The sequence below is a fragment of the Nelusetta ayraudi genome, unplaced genomic scaffold (assembly GCF_046127955.1).
Source record: "Nelusetta ayraudi isolate G7.1 ecotype Tasmania unplaced genomic scaffold, CSIRO-AGI_Nayr_v1 ptg000108l, whole genome shotgun sequence".
NCBI classification, from domain to species: Eukaryota; Metazoa; Chordata; class Actinopteri; order Tetraodontiformes; family Monacanthidae; genus Nelusetta; species Nelusetta ayraudi.
The window spans coordinates 369,359-394,397 of NW_027466158.1; the positions used below are offsets into that span (position 1 = coordinate 369,359).

At 47.2% G+C, this 25,039-nt stretch overlaps 3 protein-coding genes across 4 annotated transcripts; 2 read left to right on the plus strand and 1 right to left on the minus strand.

Moving 5' to 3' along the window:
• Positions 1 to 240: 240 nt before the first annotated feature.
• On the minus strand, positions 241 to 14,181 carry LOC142903190 (gephyrin-like). Of its 2 annotated transcripts, XM_076048703.1 has the most exons (24): positions 14,012 to 14,179; positions 11,824 to 11,902; positions 11,506 to 11,563; positions 11,307 to 11,399; positions 11,126 to 11,220; positions 10,947 to 11,013; positions 9,586 to 9,873; positions 9,373 to 9,474; positions 8,222 to 8,359; positions 7,953 to 7,995; positions 7,605 to 7,742; positions 7,421 to 7,513; positions 6,923 to 6,978; positions 6,655 to 6,774; positions 6,515 to 6,573; positions 6,280 to 6,433; positions 5,951 to 6,072; positions 5,176 to 5,263; positions 4,987 to 5,060; positions 4,801 to 4,865; positions 4,511 to 4,614; positions 3,714 to 3,810; positions 3,314 to 3,452; positions 241 to 3,104 (listed from the first exon to the last, which is right to left on the minus strand). In XM_076048703.1, the coding sequence occupies exons 1-23, from the start codon at positions 14,073 to 14,075 to the stop codon at positions 3,319 to 3,321; spliced, it is 2,331 nt and encodes a 776-aa protein (XP_075904818.1). In that variant the 5' UTR covers positions 14,076 to 14,179; the 3' UTR covers positions 241 to 3,104; positions 3,314 to 3,318. The 2 variants fall into 2 exon arrangements, with proteins under 2 accessions (XP_075904818.1, XP_075904819.1); XM_076048704.1 differs by lacking the exon at positions 9,373 to 9,474 and having other exon boundaries at positions 14,012 to 14,181.
• Positions 14,182 to 17,811: 3,630 nt separating this feature from the next.
• Positions 17,812 to 20,739, plus strand: tedc1 (tubulin epsilon and delta complex 1). Its single transcript, XM_076048706.1, has 8 exons — positions 17,812 to 17,955; positions 18,153 to 18,237; positions 18,323 to 18,549; positions 18,631 to 18,768; positions 18,905 to 18,970; positions 19,176 to 19,262; positions 19,386 to 19,523; positions 20,249 to 20,739. Exons 1-8 carry the CDS (start codon positions 17,812 to 17,814, stop codon positions 20,612 to 20,614), a joined length of 1,251 nt encoding a protein of 416 aa, XP_075904821.1. The 3' UTR covers positions 20,615 to 20,739.
• Positions 20,740 to 21,139: 400 nt separating this feature from the next.
• Positions 21,140 to 24,764, plus strand: supt7l (SPT7 like, STAGA complex subunit gamma). Its single transcript, XM_076048705.1, has 5 exons — positions 21,140 to 21,226; positions 22,074 to 22,528; positions 23,364 to 23,688; positions 23,777 to 24,014; positions 24,128 to 24,764. Exons 2-5 carry the CDS (start codon positions 22,092 to 22,094, stop codon positions 24,469 to 24,471), a joined length of 1,344 nt encoding a protein of 447 aa, XP_075904820.1. The 5' UTR covers positions 21,140 to 21,226; positions 22,074 to 22,091; the 3' UTR covers positions 24,472 to 24,764.
• The last annotated feature ends 275 nt before the right edge of the window (positions 24,765 to 25,039 follow it).

Below are 25,039 nucleotides of genomic sequence, written 5' to 3' on the forward strand. Positions count from 1 at the left end.
CATATGCATATAAATCAACAATAGAAAAATTACAAATACTGAACAGCTGAGGAAAAGCAAGGTGCTGCTACAATTTATGACGTATGAATCTAGATTTTTTTTTTGTTGCCATTATTATTTTGTACGTCAATCTCCCTGAAGTAACAAAAATACAGGTGTTCAATAATAAACACTAAATAGTTCAGATTTTGACATGACATCACCAACAAACATTAAGAAGGGAATCTTCTCACACAGAGGTTACAGAATAATGAGGTTTATTTTTTATTAATTCATCTTCTGTTTCCATAATATCATTACAGCGAAAGAAAACAAAAAACAAAACCAAACAAAAACATCCTCTTCATTATATTTTTATACAGTTGTAGTAGAATGCTGTCTCATTGCTTCATTACAAGTGCTGGTCATAGTTAATAGTGTGTGCAGTGTGACACTGAGTTCAGTCCAGTGTTACGAATCACTCAGTACAAAGGCAGTTTAAAAATAAACCTGCTTCTTCTTTTTTTAAATTCCTCTTTTTTTTTTTTTTTTTTTTTTAGTTTTAAAATGAACTCTATCTGGGTGCGATTGCTCCTCCTTGGGCAAGTGGCAGGTTGCGCTCCAGTGGTGCTGCTTCGAGTCACTTTACGACAAACTTCTGGGGGGGGGGGGGGGGGTTCGGCTCACTTCATGCGTTTAAAAACCCTGTGCTTCCACTTTGTTCAACCCAACCCGAAGCCGGCGATGAAAGTCAATTTTTTTTTTTCGAAAAATGGTGCGTTTGAGGTCACCGAGAGTTTGAAAAAATCTGAGCCAGAGGAAAATACAAGGGCCGAGATTTCCAGTGTCTTCTAGAATATCTCTCTCTATTACTGATTAGGAAAGGAGAAGAAAAAGAATAACTTAAGAAATTCCAAATTCCGGGTACAGCACTGGCGTCACACCTGGACTCACACCTGCCCAAAGGTGAGAAAGCTTTCCCCCATAATGAGCATGCAAATGTGGAGAAATAGGGAGGAGAAAGGAGGAAGATGAGGAGGTGAGGGGAGACGGGGAGGAAGACTGAAATCAGCCAATCGGGAAAGCAATCAAAGCTGTGAACGCGGGGGCTGGCGCTGCGTTCAAGAGATCTCGTCGCGGGTAAAAATGATTCTGATATGACATTGATCCCTGAACACAGCTCCTGACCTTTTGACCTTTGTGGATTTTTGCTTGGCTTGGCACGAGTCACCACCATCAGGAAGTCTGGGCACCACCGGAGGAGTGAGAGGGCTGCGGTTCAGGCTGACGAGCGGATGGGAACAAGAGACTCGGACGTGAAGCTTGTAAACTGTCCTCCTCCTCCTTTAAATTTAGCAAACAGCTGTGGGTTTTTGCTACAGCTCAAACTAAAGACGGCGCTCTATTGAATCGCAGATCTGTCAGGAATGATCTTTCTACAGTTTTATACCGCGTTGGGGAGGGGGGGGGGGGGGGGGGGAACCCACTCTAACAAGCACCTCAGCAGTGACAGCAGAAAAATGTCAGTTGGGTAAGTTTTAACAAGCACCTGAACGCAAGTGACAGCAGCGCTTTCCCCAAGGCTGTCCTGACCGACCCTCCTGGCTACTTAAAGGTCCGTAAAGCTCAATATTTTTCTTCTATCAATATCTCAGATACTTTATGTGCATATTTTCCTGCCCACCTTTTCGTGACGTTAGCACACAAACTGCTTGTTTGTTTTGTTTTTGGCTTTCCAGAGACCGTCCTCCTATTGGAAATACTCACAACAGCAGTTTTCAGGAACCCCGTTGGGAGTCCGTGCGGATTTGCTCCGTGTCTCCTCAGCATTACAAACTAATACACTTTTTAATTTATCTCCTGTGACAAAAAACTAAAAAAAAAAAAAAAACTAAAACAGGGCCTTGTCCTTAAAATAATAATAAGAAAAAGGTTTGGAAACGGTTGCGCTGCAGCAGATCAACTTCTCCTTGACTGCTTTTTTTTTTTTCCTTGAGCCAGACTAGAGAATTTTTGGCGGTAAGAAAAATTGTAAAGTATAAAAAAATACACGTATGGATAAAACTGAGAAATTCCACCTTCAGTCGTTAGTATTCAAACACTTCTAAAATCCACGCTTTTTTGTTTGGAGGCGTCAGTTTCACAGCCGTGTAACGCCTACTCAACACACAGTTAGGGGGCGTGGGGGGGCGGGGGGGTCACAGTAACAGAACCTGCTCGGCCCAGAGGTCGTTGTCAGAGCGTTGATCATTTAGGCAATGATGCATTTTCAACTTGCACCTTGCTCTTCGAGCCGACCGACCTAAATAAATCACACAGTTTAATGGCTTTTACTGGAGTCGGGCTCGGCCGCGGTACAGCGTTAAGAGCGAGAAGTTTAAATAAATCCGTTTTAGCGCGCGCCCTTTGAGCTCCTCGAGAGCCTCCGCAAAGGGAACCCTTGGCTCACGGTGACGCTAGGCTGCGGGTGGGGGGGGGGTTGTCAGCTGGCTCCTGTGTGCGAGCTGGGGAAGGCCGGAACGCAACAGGAGAGGAAGGCAGATCGAAGGCTGAGGGGAAGATTCAAAAAGACTGGCGCAAAGGAAGGAAGGAAGGAAGGAGGTAGTAAAGTAAGGAAAGAAAGAAGGAAGGGAAGGAGGGAGGGGGCGAGGGAAGGTCTCTAAATATCGAAAATCTACTGGGGAAAAATGTTGAACGCACAAAGCAAATGAAGAGGAGAGAAAAGGGCATGAATACTACTAAGATGATAATATTCAATCAGAACCATGATAATAATAATAAATAGAATATTAATCAAGAATATTAATAATCATTATCATCAGGATAATAATAGTAATAATAATAATCATAATAATAATATTACAGAATAAATCTAACATTTTTTTCTTTTCACATCTTTTTTTTTTTTTTTTGTTTAAATCTTCCTTTTGAAATACAGTGGTCTCCTCCTCGGAGTGGACCAATGAGGAATCAGCCTCCACTGGCTCCGATTGGCTGTTTGCATATGACATCACAGCTAATGGCGACCAGGTAGACATGCATCTCTTCCTGCCCCCGCCCGTTTTCCTGTCCAGACAGGAAGTCCTGGCACTGCCATGGTAATCCGTAGCGAGTGACATTGCAGTCTGGATTGAGAGGGGAGGGGGGGAGAGTGCAGTGAGTCTGTTACGGCGTGTCCTGCATCACACACACACACACACACACACACACACACACACACACACACACACACACACACACACACACACACACACACACACACACACACACACACACACACACACACACACACACACACACTGTGCATCATGGGTAAACGACGGAGGCTGCGCACCTGCATCATAAACGGCCGATGACCATGACGTCCACGACCTCGCCCTTGTGCAGCTCCACGTACTGCTCCGTCTTGGGTGGCAGCATGAGCAGGCCGTTGGCGCTGCGCATCGACATCAGCCTGCTGGACACCTGGTTGCCTGGAGAAAGGGGGGCCGCCACAACGTGAGAACCGCTGCGTGTTTACATTGTTGTTAGTCATGATAATGGCAGCAAATCCGCTCCAAGAGCTGCAGTTATTAATAATAACTCTGCCAAGTGCTTGTTCCAATAATATTTATTAAACTTCCTGATAGCAACAATGTGCTTTGACACAGTTTTGGATATCCAGCTGTGAGCATATGGCTTTTTTTTATTACTATTATTATTATTATTATTATTATTATTATTTTTTTTTTTACCTGTGCTTTGTGCCCAGGGCAGCGGCTCCTGGTGGTGCCAGGTGAGAATGCAGCGATGGTACTCCGGTCGAGGATCCAGCTTCACGTCGCAGGAGAGCTAACAATATATATGTATATATATATTATTGGTTGTTATTTGCTATTGGTGTGAGTTCTACCAACAGTTTTACCTCTTTCCAAATCTGTGCCATGCAGAAAGACAAGCAACCGCTCAGTACGTTTACATGCGGAGCGTCATCGGACTCGGCTCATAATTCGGTTGTCTCGTCCAATCGGACTTCTCTCCTTGTCCCAGTTTAGACGCAGCTGAGAAAACCGAATTACTGACGGGAACGCATCCTCCTCCCCGGCACCAGGGGGCGATATGAGTCTTTCCGACGTGTTAACTTCCGGTGAACCTCTTTCGTCGCACGACGACAAAACAACTGGAGCGCGACACAACAGCGCTGTTGTGTCCGCACTGGTCTCCAATTTGACGAGTTTCCTCACCGAACCGCTACAGAGGTGCTGCGACACCGTCAGCAGATTGGTCAGAAATTCGTACACAACATATCACCGGCGATTTTACTGTCGAAGCCCACATCTACCACAGCCAACGTACTCTTGTAAGTGAACGCCATCGACCCATGGGCTGCCTGCCACTCCAACCTACAAGACAACTTAAGGGTTCCCAAATGGCCGACGCTGCACCACAGTGCTACAACTGCTTTTAAAACTACAACTATTAAGCTGTGTATTAATCTGTTAGGACCGTCACCGTTTGTGCGAGTGCGTGTGCGTGTGCGTATGTGTCGTACCCTGGCTTTGATGATGGTGGGCCGGGGGTCCAGAATGCCTTGCATCTTCCTCAGGGCAGGAATCACAAACAGGTTACATGTCACCACAGCAGACACGGGGTTACCTGGAAGCAGAAAACACACAGTGAGTCACCATAGAGCAACACACACACACACACACACACACACACACACACACACACACACACACAATAACAGCATGTGTAATGCAGGGCTTCGCTTCGGCTGGCGTCAAACGTGTTATTCCAATTATTCCAACGCGTGTTTGTGTGCCGACCGGTCACAAATACCTGGCAGAGCAAAGATGAGTTTTCGCGCTCCGTCGATGTCGGCCGTGGCAAAAGTAGTAGGAAGACTGAGTGACAGAAGCACATGACTCAGGATTAGCGACGGTGAAAACAAAAAGCATCCAACAAACAGGAGATGAAGCGGAACAAAAGATGGCGATCCCTCTCCCCGCCATCCACCGTTCTCACCCTGGCTTCATGAAAACACGGCCAAAGTGGATCTGAGCGTGAAGGTCGATGTCCAGCACCTGCTTCAGGTAGTCCTGGAGACACACACACACATTCACAGACACCAGTGTTCATGCAAACTGTCCGAAGCGTCCAGTGGAAAGACGGCTGCGTTCCAGCGACCTTGCCGGAGCAGCAGGGTCAACTTGCCTTCTCCCCCATTGACACGCCCCCAGAGGTGATGATGACGTCGGCGCGGCTGATTCCCTCGTGGAGGGCCGACAGCAGGTCGTCGGGACTGAAAACACATTTTGGACGATTCAGAGGGCGGCAGACGGATCCCAAACAGCCCCCCCCCCTCACGTCAACACACTCCTGCCTTTCCAGGCGACGTCACGGTGACATCACCCACTCACAGCAAAACAACCGCAAGCGACGGGAGGCGGCAAAACGGTTGTTAGCCAGGCAAGAAGACACTGGTGAAAATAGCCTGTGGTGAAAACCTTGTTTGATATCTTACTTGGTTGGTACCAACAATAACAAACAAGCACGAAGAGAAAATGTCTGTGTCTCTTCCTAATTCTTAAATTCTTCTCGATGCTTCTGAATTGAATGTTTGTGGCTCTTGATATTGTGTTGATTATTTTGTGTATTGCGTTGAATTTTAGCATTGTCAAAATTGGGTGAAATCTTTCATCATTTGAAAAGCACAATGTGGCCCCCTAGTGGCCAGTGAAGGATTTGATTAAATCGATTACGTTTGCCCAACTGTGACCTGCAACTACTGCGAAGAGATATCCAGACTGTTGGGGTTTGTGTTGACACTGAACTTTGGGCCACTTGTGCCTTTTGGAAACCGACCCAAACAGGAGGAGGAAATAGTGCACGTGTGCCAACTTGTCAGCTGATTGAAGCTGATTGATTGGGAAACGGAGCAGAGCGACTCGATGCCGATTGGGAAAGAGGAGCTCAGAAAGTCTGCTACTTGTCTCCGACGATGCCCAGGTTGATGGTGGGATATCCGTGTTCCTGGATGGTGGACAGCAGAGTGGAGCGGTTGGAGTCGCGGATTTTTCCAGGGTGGAGGTCGTCCTCTGGGTTCAACAGCTGAAGGCACACACACACACACACACACACACACACACACACACACACACACACACACACACACACACACACACACACACACACACACACACACACACACACACACACACACACACACACACACACACAATTAGAATCTTATGTTTTGCGTGTGTGTGTTTTAAAAAAACAAAAACAAAGTGTTTGGACATATTTTCGTTTGTGCACCTCGTTTCCTGTGGACATGACGGCCACCACGGGGAACTTGTGCACGCTGACCTCGGTCACTCCCACCGTAGCCAGCAGGCCGATCTCCGACGGACCCATGTGTGTTCCCTTGGACAACACACACTCCCCTCGCCTGATGTCATGTCCAATTGGCCTAGAAACGCACACGCAGAGACGATTAGAATTTGACTTCTGACTATCTTCACGGTGCATCTGTCAGCACGCTGTGTTTTACCTGATGTCCTGGCCAGGACGGGCCTGCACCATGATCCTCACCTCCAGCTCCTCGGTGCCCTGCAACCATCCCCCACAGTCAACGCCGCCGCAAACCGTCGCGCGCTGCCGCAAAGTCGACGTCGTCGGCCGTTTACTCACGTCCTCGGACTCCCGAAGCAGCTCCGTGTCCTCCACTTGGACCACCGCGTCGGCTCCACAGGGAATGGGAGCGCCGGTCGTCACCCTCATCACCTGACCCGGCATCACCGTGTGGGTGGGCTGCAAGACACACACACAGGATCTGTCCCGCAGCCGTCTGGTCCGCTCACTCATATGCACTACATTTACATTTCTCCACGTGCACTGTAAAAAGTTGCACGTGAGATTTAGCAACAATGTACGCAAGCGGTGGCCGACTGGAGCCGACCTGCTGTCCGGCCTGGCACTCTCCCATGATGAAACGATCTCCCGGCCCATCGGCGGCTGGAGAAAACACAGAGCACGGCATTAACATAGCACACACACACACACACACACACACACACACACACACACACACACACACACACACACACACACACACACACACACACACACACACACACACACACACACACACACACACACACACACACAATTTTGACTGCAGTGTTTTTCATTCTCCCTACCGCTCCTGAGTTTGCCAGCGAACTACAGCGGCCTGCACCCCCAAAACCTGGATACCTCATCCACTTTTTTTGGTTTATTTGAAGATGCACCCCGAATATGTGCAGTATGTCTGATTATGGCCAGTATATTAGGCTTTTACCAATATAAAAAAAATCCTAAATCAAGCCAAATTTCACACACTGGATCTCTAAGGCAGCACAAATTCCTGCAGCTTTTCAAGAGGTTGCCGTGTGTTGTGCGGTCGGCGGCCCCTCACCTCGTACAGCGTAGCCATCTTTCACAGATGCAGGGAACGGAGGAAGATTGTCTTTGGCATAGATGTCCTGAGCGAGCACGCGACCTAACCCGTCTGGGGAAAAACAAAAAAAACAAAAAACATCTCCAGTCAGCTGAGGAGTTCAGTGCTAGAAAGCACAGCCGACACGCACACTCACACGCACCTCTGTAGTTGATAACCTCAATGCCGAGGATTGGCGTCATCTCGAGAACCGTGATGAAGGCTTTGTCCATCGACGTCAGTGGGAACGGAGACATGCGATGACGACGCGCCACCTTGCTGATGTCCACGGCACTGTGGCCTACACACACACACACACACACACACACACACACACACACACACACACACACACACACACACACACACACACACACACTTATGTACAAATATGCAGCCTTCTCCAAGCATTTTTTTTTTTTTTTTAATTTCCAGAGGGATGCTAGCGTAGGATGGCTGGAATATTAATAAGACACACAGACACACAGACACACACACACACTTTACTTACTGGCTCTTAGGATGTTCTCATTACTGCCACATCGTGACTGAACCTGCATGAACGCACAGAGAGTCTATATTTAGCCACTGTTTAAAGTAAATACATGGAGAGAATATTTACTTACTAATACTAACACACAAAAAGCAGAGTGCACCAAAGGCTTACAGGCAAATGTATGTAGTTATGATTGATGCTGCAAAATTACATAAGAGAAACTGGAGCAACAGTGTGGGAAATACCAGCTAAGGTTATAAAGGGGTGTGTGTGTGTGTGGGCACCTTGGGCGTCGGGCACGAGGCGGTGGAGAGGCGGGAAGTCGCCTGTGTGGCCCGCGGTGACTCGGAAGGGGTGGAGCTTAAAGAGGCCGAGTCCCGAGGAAGCACCTGGACGCCTCGAGAGATAATCGAGTCCGGGATCTGAAACGCAGACGCGAAAAGAGTCAATAAAAACTGGTAGGTTCCTGCCTCCAATCTCATACTTCAAATAATAATCACTAGAGCAGTCGGCCGCGTCTTATCGAGGTCTTATGTGCAATAAAAAACAAATAAAATATCACAAAGAGCTTTACAGTCGTGGCCGGTGTGAAGCTTCAGGTTGTTTTGCATCTCGAAACAGAAGCAATGACACAAGTTCCTTTGTTCTGTCCAAAGCAGGTCGCAGAAACAGAGGGATACCATCTGGATCAAAAATCATTTGTTTTGTTTTTTTCCTTTTAATAAAGCGGTCGCTTCACTAAAACTTTTTATGGCGGACAATAAATTTCAGGGGCTGAACTGCGATACGAACACGCTAACACCCACACACAGGAAGCGCTGGCTGTGTCAGGGATTTGCAGAACACAGAGAACCTGAAGGGCTGAGAGTGTTCACTGCACTGGATCCTCGGTCAGCAACAGGTTTTAGAGAACCAAACTGGAAAAAAGTGAGGTGGCTGTGAGGTGGAGAACTGTAAAATATACAGGATACTTGGAAAAACTGTCGAAACGAAAAATATAACTTTGCTGGCCCGAGCAGCAGCGTCTAAGAAGCAGAAAGTGTGGATGGAGTTCTGGCTGTGTGGCGAACACATTTTGTAATTTCAAGTGGACTCGAGAAGGACCGAAATACACAAGTTTGGACAGGACACACTGGGAGGGTTTTCCACCTCCTCACAGAGCAACTGAAACTGGACCACGGCCAGTTCTGGAGGTATTTTAAGATGCCAGTGTGTCAGTTTGGAGATTTTTAAAGATGCTGGTGTACCATGTGAGGAGACAGAAGCAAGAAGCTGCAACGACGAGCCTGAGATTACAGCTTGAATCTCCTCTTACACATCCAGCGAGTTTAACACACACGGTTTTGTCTTTTGTCTTTTAAAACCAAATCCGTGTATGACGAACAGACATGAGAAACGGACCAATGGCAGGGTTGGAAGGGGGTTGTGGCCTCACCTGTTGGTCAGGGGAACAGGAACAGGTGAAATGAGTGGGAGGGGCAGATGTGTTTCCAGGCAGGTAGGGGGCTCCTTTAGCCATGACCACGGCATGACTCGTCTGACAGACACACACACAGGCACACACACACACACACGTGAATACACACAATGACTGGATGAGATGAGGTGAAGGTTTCAGGGGGGCGGGGTTCAGCGATGGCGGGGCTACCTTGGCGGCGATGGCGGCCGCGGTGATGTGGGAGGAGCCGTGCTGGTGATGGTGGTGGTTGTGGGAGTGCCGACTTCTCCTCCGGTCGTCCTCGTCCTCGTCGTCCACCTCCTCGCACTGGGTGCCGCGCTCCATGGTGTGCATGTTGGTGTGCGCGTTGGCGTGCATGTTGGCCATGGAGGAGGGCAGCTGCTGCAGGGCGGCGTGCGTGGCCTTCACGCCCACCATGGCCTCGCGCAGCAGGTCGATGGCGTGCGGCAGCGCGGGCAGGATGAACTGGAAACACTCCTGCGGAGAACGACACGAGGCTCCGGTGAAAGCGGGAAAAGCGCTAGTGGGACTGCAGTCATTTTATATTCAGCAATAATAATCATAAGAAGAAAGTATGGATGCACCAATACCGATACCAGTATCCGTAGTGAGTAGTACTCGTCCTTGTAGAATACATGTTGATAGCAGACACCGATACCAGTTATATTCGTATGTATGTATATACAGACTTGTGACAGTCACCCCATGTTCTAGAAAAAACATGCTGAGGAATGTTGTTCAGCTAACAGAGCATCTGCAGGACAACAAAAAAAATCAAAGTAATTCTATAATGTGTAATTGCCTCATTAAGTACTCAGTATTTGCATTGGTGAGTACAGAAAAGCAAGTGCTCGTACTCTACTTGTTCTTTAAAAAAGTGGTATTGGTGCGTCCCTAAAGAAGAGTTTTTTAAATACGGCCAGCATGTGCAAAAAAAACCCAAAACACACTTTAAAATAAATGTAAACATATTATATCACAAAGTGAATGCCATTCAACTCTTACTAGGGATGCAAAATATCGATTAATTCATTAATCGTTAGTCGATTGAACTTAACGATCGATTAACGATTAATTGATAAGCGGCGATTTTTCCTGATAAGCTAAATTTCACAATGAAAAATGTGTAAGGAAGACATGATTTAACCCTGTAATAGTGTTGAGGGTCCAATGTGACCCATTTTTAATTCAAACAACAGTAAATCACCCTAAACATTTATCCTCTGACTTCTAATGGGTCACATTTCAACTTTTTTTTTTTCTAAAGTAACTTGTTCTAGGTATATTATGACCATCACAGTATCTACAGGTGAATTGCTCTTCCCTGCCACTACACTGTTATCATGATATGAACTACCCATGTAAAAAAAAAAAGTTCAATTAATTGCGACTAATTTAATTTAATCGATTCAATTCTTAATCAACAATTAATCGATAATCAATTAATTGTTAACATCTCTAACTCGTACGTTTTTTTTATTTTCACTATTTTTTTTTGTGCATTTCAATTGTCACACATTAACAGAACAGCGCTGTCACTGTCCGCCTACCTGAGAGCCTTTCTTGCTACCTGGCAGGTTAATGATCAGAGTTTTACCACGAATGCCGCACACAGGCCTGGACACAAGGCAGGAGAGAGAAGGTTAGAGCAACACACGAGGCCGTGAACCAGCCTGGCTGCAGAGGGGGAAGCCCAGAGTGTCAGCAGGCGGAATCGCGACGTGTTTACCTTGACAACATGCCCAGTGGCGTGACGTTGAGCGATCCCATCAGCATGGCCAGAGCCATTCCCGGAGCCTCTCGTTCAATCACCTCCCTGGTGGCCTGCAGCACAGACACACAAGTGACGGCCAGCGTTTCAACAAACACTTGGTGGGCCAGATGTGGCGTCACTGTTTGTTTATTCCTACCTCAGGTGTGACATCCCTCGGCGCGAAGCCGGTCCCTCCAGTGGTGAGGATCAGATTGAGCTCCAGTTCGTCGCACCACTCCAACAGAGTGTCCTGGAACACACAAACGGGCGTCGGCGGCTCAGTTTCTCAGTGGGGAGACCGTTTTCTCGCAGCTCGCTTTAAACAGAGGCGACAACAGCACGCCCCGTACACGCACCTTGATTTCATCGATCTCATCTGGAACGATCTTGTAGGCTGATATGACTCCTCCAAGCCTGCGGAGGGGGACAGTGATACAACACGTTTTCATTATCGCAAGCTAGCGGCCATGCTCGTCAAAGGTTGTGCTGAGAAAAGTGACAGTACAGAGATGAATTCGAGACACAGCATTGGTTGAACTCTGGGAATTACCGCGTCACAGCCAAAGTTAAGAAAATGTGCCAAACGTGAGTTAGCAAAAACCCAACTCATCTGGGAATTTCTGCCTTGAACTGCTTCTGACATCAGACACTGCACGGCCTGCGTGTAGACTCACAGCGAGGGGTCGTGGACCAGGTCCTTCAGGTTGACTCCGCTCCTGTCCTCAGCCAAGTTCCTGAAGCAGCTGTCGCTCACTGCAGGTTGGACCAGAGAGCATGTTAGAGCGGTGCTTCACAGAAGGGTAGACCTTTACATTTTATTGTTGTGTTTCACAATTATGTACACTAAATGGAATCACAAGAGGGACAACTTGGCCATTTCAAGATCTTTAGTGCGGAATGTTTGGTGGACTGAAGATTCACATGCTACAGAAAATACAGAAAAAAAACATTTTAGATAGATTTGTATGAACATACAATGACAAATGTAGCACATTTATTTATAATATAATAAATAACTAACTAACAAATAAAACATTTTTATAAATAGATTAAAAAAAAACGTGCAATCAGAAACACCCTCTCCAGCTGCCTTGACCTTTGACCAGTCAAGCAGAATTTGTTTGAGCACGCCAAGGCCGTTCGCTTTTGTCAAACCCTTTCATTCCAGCGGTTTCAAAAAAATCTACACTGAAAGACGGATTAACCTGAGAAAAGGCGCAGGGTAATTGGAAATAATCAGAAGTGACAACTGTCCCTTATGCGTGGATGAATGGCTCATTTATGGGAATGATCCTCTTCCGGGAGGTGCAGGCGAGCAAATTATCATGAGCAACCCTCAGGAATACAGCCAGCCATTAATTTTTGAACACAATCTTCATATTTCCAACTGCCTCTCCTCACTCTGTGCAACATTCAACGAGGCTTCGCTGAAACATCCTGGCCTCTAATTTGACCCTTAGTCACCAGTTAAAATGTCTTCCTCAGACATGACCAGCAGAGGTGTAAAACCAACACTCTCTCTCTCTCTCGCTCACACACACACACACACACACACACACACACACACACACACACACACACACACACACACACACACACACACACACACACACACACGGGCGGGCGAGGAACGTGACAGGAGGCTCGGGCTGTCAGCTGGAGAGGCAGCAGGGTTAGCCCGCTGCTAGCCGAGCTGATGCTAGCTGAGGGAGAACTGCATCCTCCTTAGCATTGCTCTCACGTCTGCCTTTTTGGCTCGACGAGCAACGCGGGAAGGCTTTTCCGAGTGACTGGTGGCTGTCACACGGTAACAAACTGGTCCCAGTCCTCCTCTGCACGACTCGGAGGCGGGCCGACGTCAGCGAGGCCAATTTAAAAAAAAAAAAAAAAAAAGAAAGAAGGAAAAAAAAAAAAAAAAAAAAAAAAGCTGCAGGTTGAGCCTGCAAAAGAAGGAATTCATTTCGCCGATCTGACGCTGCCTGCACCGTGCCACCGTCTTATTTATTTATTTATTTATTTATTTAATTTTAATTTTTATTTATCTATCCCTCTATCAGAGCCAACATTTGGGTATAACAAACGCACGATGCATCAATATATATACATATACATATAACATATCTGTATGTCTTGTCAAAAGACGCAGACAGCAGGCCACTGGGTGACATGGCTGCCACTAAAATAACCAGAAACAAATGTCATGGAAAGACATCCCGACTGGAGGCCAACACATCGGATCTGCAAAGGGACATGAATAATGCAAGCTGATATAGGCTCCGTAAAGCTAACTACACTGACAGAAAATACATCTCGCTGCGTCAAGGCGGCAAAATACAACCGACACACCGGAAGTTGTATGGTGTACATTTCAACATAAGATGCACCAAAGGCCTTCGGACTGCACTGCGGCCAACACAGACCACCAGAATACCCTTACTTTGAAATTTTTGACGCGGCCCGTCTTAGCCGATGTCTCACTTGACAGTGATTAAAATATCAAAATGTACAGCGGTCCAGTTCGCTCTAGTGCAAAATTGTCACTTAACACGATGCTGTCCACGTTCAAATAGGCATCTAATCAATCGTGATGCATCGCCCCAGAGAGTGCAACGTCAAATCGAGTTGCCACATCTGCCCGAGAGCCGTCCACAGTCGAGCTAGCCGATGTTCGCGCAGGCAGCCGCAGCCGAGCGGACCCGGTTCTAGCCTAGCCGGCTAACGGCTAGCCAGCTAGCTCGATTAGCTAGCTGGGGAGCTCGGAGAGGAGACGGTTCGGTTATCGTGACACCAAAGCCCGCGACGCGGCGACGCCACCGGCTCGCCCGTGGCGATTTTCTAGAAAAAAAATGACACTGTCCTCACCCGTGAGAATTCCCACTCGCGTCTGATGGTCGTGGTTGGTGAGCACCATCCCGTCCGCCGCCATGTTTACAACCTCTGTCTGCACCGTGCCGGCACATACATAGACACAGTGCAGCAGAGTGCGGACTACTGCTGCTGCTGCTGCACCTCTGGAGGACGACTATATATAAACGTGTGTATGTGTGTGTAAGAGAGCGAGAGAGAGAGAGAGAGAGCAAGAGCGGGGGAGTGGGGGGTGGGGGGAGAGAGAGAGAGATGGAGAGCAAAAGCTTGTCCTTTGGTGTAAATGTCATCCGAGTAATAAGTGCAGATTTAAGGCAATCACGACTCATCTTTTTTTTTTTTTTTTTAAGATCACAGAGTGAGGTGACCTATGTGTCAGATCTTGTGAATTTGCGCTCCACTCCTCTAGATATGTCAGTAGCCACTGGTCTGACTCGCAGTGTGCCACAAGTCTATTTCAGTATCGATGCGAGTAGATTGAAATCAACAATCTTTTAAAAACAGCAACACAACACACACACACACACACACACACACACACACACACACACACACACACACACACACACACACACACACACAGTGGCTAAGCTTTGGCTGAAATAATGAAATGTAATGTAATGATATGAAATGTAATGTGAAAGGTACCACTGCACTCATTTTTTTCCCCCACATTTATTTTCCATCAAATATCCCAAACACGGTGTGAAGCCTGACATGCAAAGGCGGCCAGAGGATGGTTGCCTTACACGCGCCATCACGTGTCATGTGACGGATGTGTGACAGAGCGCCAGGAATGAGTGTGACATCTGCATGCCCAATTAAATACAATACACTCCGCTGTCACCGCTGCAGGAAATTATCACCAGGTGACTTGTCTTGTGTCCCGGATGTCCTGCTCCACCACGAGAAGGGAGAACCCACTGTTTTTGCCCAGAAACAAGACATTTCTTCCACCATGATGGTGTAACGTCTCCACACCACCATAACCTCGCAATTTCTTTCTTTTTTTTTCTCTCTTTTTTTTTATCCTTGTACTGTGATCTCGGTACTGTGATGAAAATTCAGATGAGCCAAAGAAAACAAGGTCCTAGAAGACTAATTATGCTGTGAAAAACACCAAGAATGAAAGACTGTAAGCTGGATATTTGGATTACCTCGTGTCTGAACATGAGGAAGGAACGAGTGCAGCCATCTATCACAGACAGTGGTCTGACACTCTGGTGGTGGAAGGCTTTGATTTTGTTTGCTCTACAGCCTTTGAAACACTGCACAATACACAACAATAAAAACAGAGCGGACCCTTCTCTGCCCATATTTTCTTCATTTGGACCCAAGAACCAAGCCGTTATGTTTTTGGACATCCTGTAACAAACCTCAGCAACAAAAGAGACCCTGCAAAAACACCTTGCATTGATACAACAAACATAAAAGCAGCTGCAAAAGGAAGTCACCCCCCCCCCCCCCACCCCAGTGATCACCATGTGACTTCAGTCCCCACTGTAGACGATCTTCACAGTAGCCACGTCTTGCTCCTCCACTGGATTTGACGTGGTCAGATCGCCGTCCCCGACCGAGAAGAGGCTGGCGTTGACTCTCAGGACCCACTCAGAGATCCTCTGCTCGGTGTAGTACTCGTCGTCGCTGCCCTCCTCTCCCAGCACCTCCAGACGCCCTTTGTCTCGGGAGCCCTCGGATTCCGTTTCAATAGCCGAGTCATCTGAGCAGAAATCCCTTTGTTCCTTCGTCATGGCGAGACCGGCGTCATGTTTAGCCTCAAGTGGCATCACCACCACGGGGCCTCCGTCGGCTCTGGGGCCGCGAGGTTCAGGTGTCGTCTGCGCTGGCGCAGTCAGGTGACCGTCAAAGGTCTGTTTAATCAGTCCGCTGCCAGTTTCCAATTGCTGGGCGGCCGCCTTGTTTTCGAAAGCTGCACTGATTTCATTTGATTTGCCCGACTCCCAGTTCAACTTCCTGCCTTGTGCAATCAGCACATGACGTACGGCTTTTTCCTTCAAGAGTTTGTTGGCCGGTCTCTGCACTTGAGGAGCTTTGGTGCCTTCTGCTGTAGCATTAGTCGCTCTCAATGTGCTGATAGGCGGTAAAGGCTTGCTTGCTGTTCTCCTCGGTCTCGACGGGTTGAACAGTCGTCTCGATCTGGCGAGGACGTACACGTTGTCCGCTAACCTTGCAGCTACTTGGAGACACATCGACGGCTGAGGTTTGGCTACGCTGTCTCCCGGTCTGCCCACGTCAGGAACGCTGATCTCCAGAGCTTGGCTCTTCCTCGCACCGACGTTCGACCGGCATCGCCCCGATCTTCGGCCCTGGTTCGCATCCGATCCCTCCCGTCTGTGGTGGTGAACGAGTGAACTTTTCATGACTTTACGACAATTTTTTTTTTTTTTTTGCACCCGTCAGCCTTCCATCTCTGGGGTGCAGTGTGGCACCTGACTGTCGAACCCCCCCCCTTTTTATGGCATCTTTCTCCCAGAGATCCCGCCCATTCTTGAGGCACCAACAGTCACCTGAGCTGTAACCTTAGCCCCTCGTCATTGACGTGAAGGGATTCGCACTCTGTCACAGTTGATGGAGATCTGTAACCATTCCCCATAGGTCACCTGATTCTCCCCTGTTGCCTTCCATGATTTAGCTCAATCTGTTTTTCTTCATCTCTGAAACTGTCGCTCATTATTTCTTTTTCTATTTCAGGCTAGCCGAGCTCTCCTTTTTTTTTTTTTAAGACCTGTAAAATATTCACCACTGACAGGTGATATGCCACCAAGGACTTATGGGACAAGATCATCTGTGTAGGAAATGAGTGTGGCGCAGTGCAAACCTAAACCTGAGGTCTCAGTTTCTGAGTCACGCTTCCCCATTGATTCCACCCCAAACCAATTTCCTGCTCTGTCACTTTCAAGTTTGTAAAAGACAAGAAAAGTGCATAGAATTATGAGTGAATCGAACATAAAAAAAAAAAAATCTAAATTGCCTGATTAAATTCAAAGTATTTATTTGTTAATGCCACGTGTCTTTTTTTTTTTTACAAAGATGACAATGTGAGTGTCAGAATATATCTGATGAGGAAATCAGCTGTGTGTGTGTGAGTGTGTGTGTGAGGTATTTTGATCTTTGTGTGTTTGGTCAGTGTCAGTGATACTGTACACCTTAAGCACGTGCTGGAAGAACAACACACTAAGTGACCCGAACTCACTGGTGGTGTTTTTTTGGAGTCACTTGGTGCGCAGAGGGCTGAAGTGACAAAGTAAAACATTTTCCAATGAGAAAGCAGGCATTTTAAATAGACAGGGGTTCTCAATTATTATATTATTTAAAAAAAAAAAAAAAAAAAAAAAAAAAGTTAAACAGTGTTTCAAACATGAAACAATTGTTAAAATCCTTTAAAAATCTGGTGAACCGTATTGATTTGACTTTGATTTCTGTTGTAGACAAAAACATGGATGTAGATCATTTTAAGCGAAAATGTCCCTGCACGTATAAATAGAGAATATGACCATAACCAATTTTCCGCAATTGCACGAATGGTTCAGTCCAGCCCGTCCTTCTCAAATTCATATTTGTAATTGGCTTAGATCTCTACGCGTCGTCCAATCATTTCCTTGGTAACGGCCTCCAACCCGGAAGTAGTTTCCATCACCGCGAATTATCAACAAGTCGACTCTGACTCTGAAGAGTGAACGTAGCGCTGTTCTTTAAAAAAAAAAATAAAAAAAAAAAATGTCAAGAGGGTTCCTGTCGTGGACGTGCGGCGGCGGGGAGTGTGAACAGTGTTTGTGATGCATCGAAGAAAAGCCGCCGTCGGTGTGGAAGTCAAGCAGGTGATCGGATCTCTGTGCCGACTGTTGGCGGCGTGCGGACTGGAAGCCGTGCCGCCTCCGGAGACCTTCAGACGGGCCAAGTTTGACGGAGGAGCCGCAGTGGTGCGTCCGTTAAATCAAACTGACACTTCAATTTTAATGGGAGCTCCACCAGTACCGTGCGTTTTGTTGTTGTTGTTGTTGTTGTTGTTGTTGTTGTTTTTGTTGAAAAGACTATTCAGTGACACACTTCGGTAGGCTGGGAGTTTATGTTTGTTTTTTTTTAGTTAGTAGTGAACAAATGTCTCACTAACTCCCAGGAGGAGCAGTTCTGGAAGCTTCTCAGCGGCATCCTTCAGGGGGCTGGGTTGGTGTCCCCTGGAGATCATAAACAGCAGAGAGGAGGTCAGTTGTGCGTGTTCACACACCTTTGGGGAAATCATCGGTCGATGATGATCATGATTGTGTTCTTGTTTTTTTTTTATTTCAGACCTTCAGAAGCAGGTGGCTGCTGGCCTCTGGCAGACTGGCTACTACGCTGAGTGGTTGTGGTGCGGACAGGATGGAGGAGGAGGAGGAGGAGGAGAGGCACGGAGTTCCTCCAGCAGAGGCCTGCTTCTGGCGCTGGGCTGGTTGCTCGCTGCCGGAGCTCTGGAGAAATTGCTGACTCGACAAGTGCAGCGGCTGGATAGAACCTTGCTCACAGTGCCTGCACAGGTACGGTCCCAACATGTTACACTTTTCTGTTAAACTCTTTCTGTTTACATTTGTGTGAGTCGCTCTCTCGCTGTCTCTCAGGCGTGCCCTCAGCCACCCGGCGACATGCAGGTAGACGCTGCCTCTCTGAGAAAACTTCAGTGGCTCATTGGCCGTCTAAGGTTCCAGGGGCGGAGCCTGCTGTCCATGCAGGAAGAGCGCGCCCGGCTTCTTCATGCTGTGAGGAAATTCTCCTCCTCTCTTAATAGTTGGGGCCAACGCCTAATTGGCTTAAGAGGACAACTGTAACAAAGCCCAGTTTTGTCATCGTAAGAACAAAGTATATCCTAAAATCTAAGGAAATTATGTTTTCTAGGTTTTGTCTGCCATCCTCCCCTCCTCTGTCCCATCACCTTACCAGAACTCCACAGTGTTGATGGAGGTGTGTGTGTGCTGTTTTCTACCTTCTTCATTCTTAATGGATATTTATGGAGTGATGATTTCAGTGTTTAGTTTAACAAAGTGCTGGATGTTAACATTTAACACCATCATTCCATCACAGCAGAGCCTTGCAAGTGCAAGAATGCTTTGTTGACTGAACTAAATGCAAAGTGTTCCACCGTGGTGTGTATGTGCATTTGTTTTAGGACTGTGCGTGTTTGCTGCAGCTCTGTGACCTCCTGGAAGCTTATCTGACCTGGAAAGAGGTGGAGAAAGTCTTCTGGACCTGGATGGTAGGTTTAATACACTTTAGCACGTACAGGCCTTTTACAACACTGAGCATCCAAGATTCTTCCTTATCAATCGTCATGAATCTCTAGATCTGATGCAAACAATGTATGTATGTGTATGTGCAGGATAGTGTGGCAGATCTGATGGAGACTGTGGATAAGAAGCCAGCAACAGCAGCCAATAGAAGTGCAACAGTGTGTCGGCATGGACAGCGAGGCCTTGAGACTCTGGAGGGCATCTTGTCCAATCTGCCTACGGGACAAGTGTGTTTCACAAACATTTACACAGGGTGGAGAAAAGGACCAGCTTGTATAACAATGTTAGCTTTCAAGTACAGTGCGGCAAAAACGTGTTTGGCAGCCACGGATTCTGCAAGTTGTGGTGAGGTCTGTAATGTTCATCACAGGTACACTTCAATTGTGAGCGACAGAATGTAAAGAAAAAATCCAGGAAATCACATTGTGTGATTTGTAAAGAAATTATTTGTATAATGGTGTAGAAAATACGCATTTGATCAATAACAAAAGTTCATCTCAATACCTCAATACACTTCCTTGGAATGTAACTCAGCATTCTTCCCCGTCCAAACACGGCTAGTGGCGTTTAAACCAAAGAGTTCAATTTTGATCTCATGTGACCAGATGTCATTGTCCCAGTCCCCCTCTGGATCATCCAGATGGTCTCTGGCAAACTTTAGACGGGCCTGGACATGTGCTGGCTTAAGATGGGGGACCTTTCGAGCACTGCAGGATTTTAATCCATGACGACGTATTGCGTTACTAATAGTAACCTTTGTTTCTGTGCTCCACAATGTGATTTCCTGTATTTTTTTTTAATTTTTACATTCTGTCTCTCACAGTTATCCTTGATCCTGCAAGTGGGACAAATTGCAGGATCGGGTGCTGCTAAATACTTTTTTGCCCCACTGTAGCTTTTTTTTTATTTTTATCATGTGTGTTGTCTGAATCTCACTCTGTTTACGTCTTAGGAAGGACAGAAGAGAGGCGCTGCAGGTGTAGAGGACAGGGATGGCCAAGTGAAGTCTCAACGAGGATCACCTGCCCCACCACTTCCTTCTGGTCTCTCTCTGTTCCCCTCGATGGAACCCCTCCCACATTTCTACCGAGCCAAACTCCAGTCCGATAGACCAGTAAAAGGCAGCAGCCGTGCAGTCGAGGGCCCGCAGGCTGGGGCTGAGGCTCCAGGTGAGCTTCCATCACCTCATGTTGCCCAGCTGCTTCGTCAGACAGAAGCTCTGCTGACTGAGAGGAGGGACAAACGGCGGCTGGCCAATAGAATGCTGTTACAGGATCTAATTGGCCGGCTGGAAGATCTAGTACTGATTCCACCATAGACTCTTAATATGATGGCTACGGGTGGCGCATAATTCTAATGCAGGTTTTTTTCTACAGTAATACTTCTACTTTCTTCTCATTCTACGTTTTTCTTGAGAAATAAATATATATTTAAGAGAATTAATTCTTTGACTGACATTATTTGTGTGTGCTGTACTTCTAATCCTCTAATATGCAAGCATTTTCATTATCTTTAAATTCTCATCACAAAAACCTTGGTTTTGGACACCTGAGTGAGGAAGGACAAGACTAAAGAGACTGCTGGACTTGCATGGACAAACAGCACCATCTTGTGACTCTTTTGTGTTACTGTAACCTAGAAACGCACCAGAGATTCAATTTTTGTTCAGATACATGTTACGATTCGATGTGTGCTGACCATATATGTATAAATGTGAACAATGTACCAATACGAAAGAAACAGTAAAGCCTTAAACTCCGGTTAAAGCCGCATACGCTAGCGAAGAGCGTATTTTCTGAACTGGCATATTTGCGGTCACCTAACTCGGGCCCATTTTCGCGCATGTGCACAGCAAGCCGTTAGCATTTAGGAGCCAATCTGCTCCCAAAACATTCATGAACCATTCGTGTACAGCATCTAATCACTTGGAGTAAGTTTGATCTTGCATTTTATCGAATTCAGAGAGAAATCAGATGGCCGAGCACTGTTGTGGATTGTCTTTAATATGGGCTCAGCTCATCACGAGAATGAGTCATTTGCTTGTTTTCTGCGACCGTTCATCTTTAGTCAAGAAAACTCAACAGAACTCTTGACTCACGTCTAAGTGTTTATGAAGAAGAGCTGTTTTTTTTTTTAAATTCTTTTGAACAGACGAACGTTACTGTTTGGCTAAAACGCCAAATGTGTTTACTGTCGTATAAAAAAACAACCGTACCCATATAATCTGCGGATATGTATCATATTCTAACCTAATAACTCTTTAAGCGAGTGCTGCGTGTTTGGCATGATCATCACTTTACTCGTGAAGTTCGTCACTACTGGCTGCTTTTTGGCTGAGGTTCTCTTCAAGAAAAGCGGAGGATAAACCGATGAACTCTGTCGTTACTCGTGTGTGACGCATGTTTCTTTTCCGTGGAGGAGTAGTGCTTTCGTTGTTAGACGTCTTAAAAAAAATTACAACGAAGACTTAATAATATATATGTAACAAGATCATTTGTTTGTTATGTTTTTTTTAAATATACAAAAACAAAGTCTTAAATTTCATCTTTTGTTTTAAGTTTAGTTTGGAATTGATATTAAGATTATAATACAGACTATTGTATATTCTTATTTACATTTTGATGTAATAATCAAACTTTGCAATTGAGACAAAAAAAAGACAGACTATATCCATATCCATATACGCCATATAGTACCATTCTGAATTTTTCCACCTTTTAAATATATTGAATAGAATATGTTGTTGCCACTCACCTCGGCCACTTCCTGCCTCGCAGATTCAAGCGAGCCTCGTCATGATGCGTTACTGGGGTGAGATCCCCGGACCTGCCGGGGTTCCTCCCAGCCGCAGCTCCTTCGACCTGCTGCAGCGGGAGTTCCGCTCGGTGGAGATGCAGGACCCCCCCCTCCACCAGCCGTCGGCGCAGCGGCCGCGGCCCACCACCATGCTGGACATCCCCTCGGAGCCGTGCAGCCTCACCATCCACACCGTGCAGCTGTGCCAGCACGCCCGCCGCCTGCGCGCTCTGCTGGCCACGGCCCAGAGCCAGGCTCAGGGCCAGAGCTCGGCGTCCTCCGAGGGCGGCGCCAAGCTGGAGGAGGCCGATACCAACCTCCCCCTGCGTCCCCCCACCCCGCCGGCCATGCCAGACGACCTGCTGCCGGTGGACAGCAAAGCCCCCCAGCAGCCGTTCCAGCTCCGCCACAGTGACCCTGAAAGTGACTTCTACAAGTGAGTTCTTCTGATGAGGTGATGCTCTCGGTGTGAGTCAGAATCTTCCTTGGACTGCGACTTGCGATTAATCGCAAATTAATTTCTCTATTCTATATGTAACTCTAATATTTGTTGTGTTTCTTATACTATAGGAAAAATTGGAGAGGAAAATAATAATTACTTTGGAAAAATTCTATTTTTATTTCCATTAGAACATTCCAAAACGATTGCATACTTACACTGTGCAGATACTCAAACATTGAGGTATTCTCAGGCCGTGATCGCGTTTGTCAATCGTGGTATTTTATCTTGAAAATTAACCGGATTCTCTCGTGTTTCCTTGAGTGACTTCCTGTTCAGCTTGACGCAGTTAGCTCGCAGATCGCGCACAAGACAAATCAGACGACAAAATGATCGCCTCCTGGCGCGAGCTGGCTGCGGAGCGGAGGAGCGCGCCTCTTCGATGTGAACCGGGTGTTAAGCGTGCAATCTCAAAAAGGGGGGCTGTTAAAAGGAGTTTGAGTTAACACATTATTAACGCATTATTAACGCGTTATCAATGTGTTATTGATGCATTATTAACACGTTATTAACGCATTAACGTGTTAACTTCGACAGCCCTAAAATATACTAATTATTAGCATAATGTAACTAACTAAATACATATTAAATAAGTGTTTATAATTAAGGTTTTTTGTTGCACTTGTAGTGAAATGCTGTGGTTTAGGAGTGTTTTTATTGAGTGCAGTTATACAGCCTGAAGGCCGCAGGTAAGAATGCCCTGCAGCACTGGTGCAGCAGTCTTGAGCTGAAGGAGCGAGCAGCTCAAGCTCTACTTTGTTTCCGCCCTTAGAGGTAAAGGCGAGCCCGTCACGGAGCTGAGTTGGCCGTCCTGCCGCCAGCTCCTCTACCAGTCTGTGGCCACCGTCCTGGCTCACGCCGGCTTCGAGTCGGCCAACGAGAGCGTGCTGGAAACCCTGACCGACCTGGTGCACGAGCACTACCTGCGCGTCACCCGCAGGCTGCGGGTGGCGGTGGACCGGGAGGCTCGGCTGGGCGCCAGTCCCTTCCCGGACGTGGTGGAGCAGGTGTTCCACGAGGTGGGCGTGGGCAGTGTGCTGGCCCTGCAGCGCTTCTGGCAGGTGCGCATCAAGGACTATCACACCTACATGCTGCAGGTGAGTGGAACGCGTCTGCAAAAAAAGCTGGTCGCCGTGACGGTAGGGAAGGCGGAGGTGATTGATCGGCCCGGTCTCCCTCCTCCAGGTGAGCAAAGAGCTGTCTGAAGAGTACGAGCGGCTGGTGAACCCGGAGAAAGCCCTGGAGGACTCCAAGCCGCCCAGGATCAAGGAGGAACCCATGAGTGACATCTCCTTCCCTGTGAGCGAGGAGCCCGAGGCCGACCTGGCCTCTGGAGACCAAGCGCTGCCCATGGGAGTCCTGGGCGCCCACGGTGAGAGGCTGACGTCAGGATTGGAGGGGGAACATTCGCCACACGCGTCAGGTGAGAGATATTTCCCCCACGACGACGTCCCTTCAGGTGTCTTCAGGGACTTCCCAGAGATTAAATCTTCAGTTCTTCTGGTGTAAACTCACCCGCCGTGCCTCTCCGTGCAGCTGGAGGCGGGGCCAACAACTCGCCGCTGTGGCCGCAGGTGAAGATGGAGCCTCCGGACGTGGAGGAGGGCGGCCAGAGCGGCGTCCACCACCACCACCACCACCACCACCAGCAGCAGCACCGCCAGCACCACCACCAGCACCAGCACCACAGCGTCCTGGGCGGAGACGTGTTCGAGGAGGGCGGGCCCATGTCCACCATGAGCGAGTCGGGCGGGGCCATGGCGCCCTCGCCGGGCGGCGCCGCGTCCGACGGCAGCTACGCGTCTCATTCGCCAGACTCCCTGATGGGGAGCTCGCCCGTCTTCAACCAGAGACCAAAGAAACGGGCGAAGAAGATGTGAAGGTGACTGATGGGACCCGGAATGAGACAAACAGACTGGACTCAAACACAAGACGTGTATATATTTGGTTGTGTGTTTTTTGTTTTTTTTTATTGTATGTTTTATATGTTTGGCTTGAACCCTCAATTCACAATAATGGGTTGAATTGTCGGATGAATTAAAATTTCCCGTTTTCAAATGAACAGTTTCGCTGCTTTGAGTTTTTAGACACTTTGGGGAGAACAAAACGTGAAATGCATTCAGGATTGATTAGAATAAAACAAAGATGTAAATTGATAATTAGACACGAGGTGTGTGGTCTAATCGTTAGCCATTAAATTAAATGAAATTAAATTACCTTTTTATCATTTATCACGTAAAGGTGTGGAATTAAAACCAAAGCTGATTAGTCGTTAATTAAAAAGGCCTAATTGATTCATTCCAAGTTCTGACATTAAATTGGACAGCAAATCATTTCAGAATGATTTCCTTCATGGAATGCGTTTGGTAACAGACATTTCACAACCCCTGATTTTACCACAGAATATTTGAACAATGGAAATTCCACAGTAATAATGATAATAATAAT

Excerpts from the sequence above, each read along its gene's own strand:
- LOC142903190 (XM_076048703.1), bottom strand. The coding sequence starts at position 14,075 with ATGGCGGCGGACGGGATGGTGCTCACCAACCACGACCATCAGACGCGA. Across the intron at positions 11,903-14,011 it reads GCGAGTGGGAATTCTCACGG|TGAGCGACAGCTGCTTCAGG; the intron begins GTGAGGACAGTG and ends TCCAACCTGCAG. Across the intron at positions 7,514-7,604 it reads TGAGGTTATCAACTACAGAG|ACGGGTTAGGTCGCGTGCTC; the intron begins GTGCGTGTGAGT and ends GTTTTTCCCCAG.
- tedc1 (XM_076048706.1), top strand. The coding sequence starts at position 17,812 with ATGCATCGAAGAAAAGCCGCCGTCGGTGTGGAAGTCAAGCAGGTGATC. Across the intron at positions 18,550-18,630 it reads TGCTCACAGTGCCTGCACAG|GCGTGCCCTCAGCCACCCGG; the intron begins GTACGGTCCCAA and ends GCTGTCTCTCAG. Across the intron at positions 18,971-19,175 it reads ACTCCACAGTGTTGATGGAG|GACTGTGCGTGTTTGCTGCA; the intron begins GTGTGTGTGTGC and ends CATTTGTTTTAG.
- supt7l (XM_076048705.1), top strand. The coding sequence starts at position 22,092 with ATGATGCGTTACTGGGGTGAGATCCCCGGACCTGCCGGGGTTCCTCCC. Across the intron at positions 22,529-23,363 it reads CCTGAAAGTGACTTCTACAA|AGGTAAAGGCGAGCCCGTCA; the intron begins GTGAGTTCTTCT and ends TTCCGCCCTTAG. Across the intron at positions 23,689-23,776 it reads ATCACACCTACATGCTGCAG|GTGAGCAAAGAGCTGTCTGA; the intron begins GTGAGTGGAACG and ends TCCCTCCTCCAG.